The following is a 5,652-nucleotide window of genomic DNA, read 5'->3' on the forward strand; positions in this document are numbered from 1 at the left end:
TTGAATTTTCTTAGCCAAACTATGGGCAAATTTTAGAAACCTCACCCACTCATACAAAATGCTGCATCCCAAGACCATTGTAAGCAAGCGAGTTCACCCAAAGAACCCCCGAATACTGCAGGCTCAGCCCCAAGAACAAAGAAGGAACTCCCAAGGGGACTCCCCTCCCCAGTCCCTCCAGTTCCTGCCCTTGGGTGAGGAGGCTCAGCCTGGAGCATGCCACGGGACGGTAAGATGCCCAGGGCACGTGGGAAGAACAGGCTAGCGTGAGGAGGGCGGGCTTGTCTCAGGGCTCTGCTTCCATCCACATAGTTTTACCTGCCGTTGGCCAGTGTTCTGGGGGGGCTCCGTCCAGTCCCTTCCCCCCTGCTCTACCTGATTCCCCTAGATCATGAGGGTCAGTGCATATGGCCAGGGGGCATTGATTCACCCATGAGCCAGCTCCCAGAGAAAATGGCATGTTTGGGGGACCCTGGGAGCAGAAGGGGAGCATTCGCCCGGGGAGAGCATTGTCCCTATGGTAGGCAGCCAGGCTGGAGGGTCCTCCATGCCACAGGTGGGCTGGGGAGAGGGGAGACGAGGCGTGAGGCTGCCTCCTTGTCCTGCCCAGGGATCAGCAGTGTGAATCAGCTGGGCGGACTCTTTGTGAATGGGCGGCCCCTGCCCCTGGACACCCGGCAGCAGATCGTGCGGCTGGCTGTCAGCGGGATGCGGCCCTGCGACATCTCACGGAGCCTTAAGGTAGTGTGCTGGGAGCTTCACCTAGTGGTGGGGACAAGAAGCAGGGGGAAGGGGCCCCTTGGAGGGAAGTCTGGGGCTACTGCAGACTCTGAGGGCCTCTGGGGTTTGGGCTACTTCCTAGAAGACCCGCTTGAGGGCTGGGGTAGGGAGTTGCAGGCTTCTAAAGGTGAGGCTGGACTTGACTCTGTGACCTGGTCCAGTTAGTCTCATTTTGCCTTGTAGCTTCCTTTTGTCCCAAAGACACTCACCCTCTGCCCATCATGCCCTACCTGACCCTGCTTCTCACCTGATCCAGGTATCTAATGGCTGTGTGAGCAAGATCCTAGGGCGTTACTACCGCACAGGTGCCTTGGAGCCAAAGGGGATTGGGGGAAGCAAGCCACGTTTGGCTACACCCCCCGTGGTGGCTCGAATTGCCCAGCTGAAGGGTGAGTGCCCAGCCCTCTTTGCCTGGGAGATCCAACGACAGCTCTGCGCTGAAGGGCTTTGCACCCAAGACAAGACTCCCAGTGTAAGTGCCCTGCTCGCCCCAGAACCGGGGCTTGCAAACAGGCTGTCTAGGGATGGAGAAGAAGATCCCTTCTTACTTGGCAACGGGGCCTCCCAGGCTGCGGGCGGGGCTCCTGGGCTCTCTTCTGATGCAGCAGTTTCTCTTCTGAAAAGTGGTGGCGGTAAGACAGGTGAGAAGAAGCAAGCTTGTGGGGAGAGAAAGGAGGCTGACTTTGGGAACGAGGTATGGACCGAGATAGGAGAGAAAGGATCTTGGGGAAACATCTTCAGGGTGCAACCCTGTGTCTGTGCACCATCTCCCCACTCAACACCCCACACCCTCAGGTCTCCTCCATCAACCGAGTCCTGCGGGCACTACAGGAGGACCAGAGACTGCCCTGGACACAGCTCAGGCTGCCAGGTGGGTCTCGGAGCTGCCTCCAAAGATGACCAGAGCCCAATCTAAGCATTATACAGTTCTCAAATTCCTTTCCTGGTCTTTCTTGGATCACCCTCACAGTAAGACAACAATGAGGGCCTGGCAGAGGGGTCTTACTCTCTCTTGGCAGGAAAAAATTGAGGCTCAGAGGAAGGGAAGTGACTTACCCAAGGTCACCAGCTAGTTGTTGGCAGGTACTGGAACAGAACCCAGCTCCCTGGGCCCCTAAATTCACAAGATCTGCTGAGAAGGAGGCAGGACAGATCCTCCACACCCTCCCCCTGCTTCATTCACAGTTTCTTAGAACACCCTTCATGTGCTGTGGGATCATGCAAGCCTGGAACAAACTTATAGCTGTCTCCCCCCAAGTGCTAAGCATGCACCCAACATGGCACTGAGTATATCTCCTACCAAGTAATTGCGGATGCCCCAGTGATGCAGCTCTGCTCTCACAGCCACTCTGTCCCCAGCATGCAGCCCCAGAAACTTGGGGACTCCATTTGACCAGGAGAATCACCATACAAACCCCACCAGCCATTGTCTCTCTTTGCAGCTGTTTTAGCTTCAGCTCCTCACACTCCGCAGAGTGGTTCTGAGGCTCCCCTGGGTCCCCACCCAGGGACCAGCCACCGGAATCGGACTATCTTCTCCCCAGGACAAGCTGAGGCACTAGAGAAAGGTGTCAGGGCTGGGGTGGGCGGTGGGCCAAAGGGTGCTCGGTGGGCCACATGGAGGCAATGACTCTGAGGTTGTTGGGCCAAGGCCAAGAGCTGGAGGCTGTGGGTTGCCCCGCCCTGGGGAGGAGGGCGGTTCAGGGTTGTCGCAGGTGGGGAGTGGGGCCCGCGTAGGAGACAGGCCTTGCTCCTCTCCCCGCGCCCTGGCTGTGAGAGCCTCCATCTCTGCAGAGTTCCAGCGTGGCCAGTACCCTGATTCAGTGGCCCGGGGAAAGCTGGCTGCTGCCACCTCTCTGCCTGAGGACACAGTGAGGGTGAGTGAGCTCTGCCACAAGTGTGCACAAATTACAGGGACAGTCTGGGCCGGGAAAGCTTCGGGCTCTGGTGAGCTAGGGAAGGGGGCGAGAAGGTGCAGACAGGTTTGTTTGGAGCAGAAATGAGACAAGACCCTCTTTTTCCCTTCTGCTGACTGTCTCCTCTCCTCCTCACCCCAAGCCTTTGTGCTGAGGAAGGAGACAGAGAGCAAGGGCCAGAGCAGGGAGGGAGGTCAAGTATGAGGACAGGTCTGCACTGAGTCCAGGTCAGGAGGCCAGCTATGTTATTTCTGCTCTCCCTCAGATCTGGTTTTCCAACCGAAGAGCCAAATGGCGCCGACAAGAGAAGCTCAAGTGGGAAATGCAGTTTCCAGGTGATTTCTCTGCCTATCCATCCACCCATCCATCCACTTGCCTATCCTTCCTTTCATCCAACCACCCATCTTTTCTTCCATCTATTCCTATCCATCCATCCATCCATCCAACCACCCATCTTTTCTTCCATCTATTCCTCCCTATCCATCCATCCATCCACCCATCAATCCATCCATCCTTCCTTCCTCCCTTCCACCCATCCATCACCCATCTTTCCTTCTAGTCATGCACTCACCTTTCATTCCCTGCTTCCTTCCTCCCTTCCTTCCACCTATCCGTCTTCCCTTCCTTCTGTCTATTCACTCACCTACCTATCCATTCATCCATTCTTCCTTCCATCGATCCACTTATTCAACCATCCATCCATCCATCCATCCACCCACCCACCCACCCACCATTTACTCAGTACCTTCCATGCACCAGACCCTGTGTTAGATGCTTGGGATATGAAATCCCTGCTCTTCAGGGTTGCACTGTCCCCAGTTCACCATCCCCAAGATTTAATCCTTCCCCAGTCTTCCAAGACCCTTCCTTGGGGAGGAGAGCAGTTTGGGGTTGTAACATCCATCTCCTCCACTCCTGCCAGAAGTTGTTGCCTTTCCTAGAATCTCCCTGCCTCTCACTGCCACTACCTGCTCCCCAGACCCGTTCTTCCCTCTAAGTGGATCGACTCTTCTCTTGTAGGTATTTCCCAGGGTCTGACTGTGCTGAATGTTTCTCCAGGGATCGTCTCTGCACAGGTATCCAGGAAGAGAGGGGGGTTTGTGAACTTGACAGACTGAAGGGCTCACCGCTTTTCCCACTCCTAATGAAGGCCTGAACTAGAATTGATGGCTCCCCTGGGCCCCCACAGTGCACGCTTCTAGAAAGCACCATCCTCATTGTCTTCTCTGTGAATGGCTCCCTCTGGAGTTTTTCAGGATACGGCCTGGACATGGGGGGTGTGCAGCCCTGAGGTCCCAGTCCTGCTAAATAGGAGACATCACTGGCAGCTGAAGGTTTCCTCTTGATTTTTCTAGCAGTCCCCTGGAAGTGTGTCCACAGCAGTCCTACCTGCCCTGGAATCCTTGGGTCCCTCCAGCTATCAGCTGTGCTGGGGGACAGCATCTGATAGGTGTCTGAGTGACACCCCATCACAAGCCTGTCTCAAGCCCTGCTGGGGTAAGAATCCAGGCCTGGTCTTCCTGCTGCAGGATGAGGGGAGGACTGACTCCCTGACCCACAGAAGGGCATGGGTCTCCAGCTGGGGTCATCAAAGGAAACTCAGTACAGCTTTCCTCATTCCTTGCATGGCCCACAAGAAGGGGAGGCCAGTGTCCTCAGTCTATACTACCCTTGACAGTCATAGCAGCAAAAGGGGTGGGGTTGGGATTCGAGAGTATCCATCCCGTGTAGAGAACCAATGCCCGCCCTTCTCCATATCAGTGCCTTCGAGGGGGTAGGGTGCCAGTGACAAGCCCAAGCTCACTCTCTATCCCTCCAGGCTACCTGCCGCCCCCAGCCAAGCTCCCTGGGTTCAGTGCTGCATTGCCATCTTTCCTTCCACTGCCCCGGTCGCCAGTCTTTGTGCCCCTCAGGCCTTGCGCTGGCCTGGCTCCCCACTGCAAGGCCTGGGACGAGGGAGGAGGGCCAGAGTGGAAAGGAGATGGGGTGGGGAGGATCTGATACAGCCTGCCCAAGCAGTTCATGGCTCCTCCCTCCTTCTGTGTCTCCTCATCTGTGGGCCTTGCCCCTCCTATGTGTCAATTGATTGGAGGGGCTGGAGAAGCCATGCCTATCTATTTCTCACTCTTACCTTAAGAGGCTTCCAGTTGTCAGTAATAAAAATACTTTTTAATTAGCAGTAGTTCTGTTGTTCATCATGTTTTTCCCATGGGCACTCATACTCCCACCCCCATATTTAGCAATTATAAACTATCTGACCCATATCTACCTACCTACCTTTCTACCTGTCTATTTAATGTATCTATGCATCTGTCTAGCTGATCTATTTATCTATGTAACTATGTATCTATCTGGCTATCATCTATCTAATCTATTTATGTGTCTATATAACTATATATTACCTATTGTCTACCTATCCAATCTAGCTAATCTCTGTATTTATCTATGTATGTATGTATCTACATATGTTAGTATCTGTCTTGGTGTGTGTGGGCTCGTACACCCGCACATTCGCCCAGGTACACATCCACACACTTGAGAGTACCTCATGGCACGTCACCTCTAAGTCCTCCAGCATGCGTTGCCAAAAAATAAAGGAGGTTTTCTTACATAACCTCACACCACTGCCACACCATTAGCATGTCTAATGAAATGTATAATAATTCCTTAATCTAAGAAACAGACATTAACAACTGAATGGCATATGTATTTTTTGCATAGCTGCAAACAGAGCGGAAATGCCATTTTTTATATTCTACCTGTTTCATTATACACGCTTCTGGGGCACGTTTGCTTGGCAGTAAATTCCAAATTGTCTCCATTTCCCCTCCTCCTGGGAAGCCTTGGGATGTAGGGAAAGAGAGGGACACAGGGGTAAGAGGGTGAAGAAGGGGCTATATGGAATGGGGGATGGGCTCACCCCTCCAAATTCTTTCCTTTTTGGGGATGGTGCTAA

The 5,652-nt window shown here is 53.8% G+C and overlaps 1 protein-coding gene across 1 annotated transcript; it reads left to right on the top strand.

Annotated features, from left to right (window-relative positions):
- Window positions 1-429: 429 nt before the first annotated feature.
- PAX4 (paired box 4) lies at window positions 430-4,697 on the top strand. The gene is made up of 9 exons (XM_006202337.2): window positions 430-741; window positions 1,037-1,252; window positions 1,576-1,651; window positions 2,223-2,348; window positions 2,575-2,657; window positions 2,962-3,031; window positions 3,717-3,772; window positions 4,052-4,193; window positions 4,516-4,697. The coding sequence occupies exons 1-9, from the start codon at window positions 433-435 to the stop codon at window positions 4,695-4,697; spliced, it is 1,260 nt and encodes a 419-aa protein (XP_006202399.2). The 5' UTR covers window positions 430-432.
- Window positions 4,698-5,652: the final 955 nt, after the last annotated feature.

The sequence above is a fragment of the Vicugna pacos genome, chromosome 7, assembly GCF_048564905.1.
Source record: "Vicugna pacos chromosome 7, VicPac4, whole genome shotgun sequence".
NCBI classification, from domain to species: domain Eukaryota; kingdom Metazoa; phylum Chordata; class Mammalia; order Artiodactyla; family Camelidae; genus Vicugna; species Vicugna pacos.

Coding starts and splice junctions, on each gene's coding strand:
- PAX4 (XM_006202337.2), top strand. CDS start 433: ATGAGCCAGCTCCCAGAGAAAATGGCATGTTTGGGGGACCCTGGGAGC. Junction 742..1,036: donor ACATCTCACGGAGCCTTAAG/GTAGTGTGCTGG, acceptor CACCTGATCCAG/GTATCTAATGGCTGTGTGAG. Junction 4,194..4,515: donor CTGTCTCAAGCCCTGCTGGG/GTAAGAATCCAG, acceptor CTATCCCTCCAG/GCTACCTGCCGCCCCCAGCC.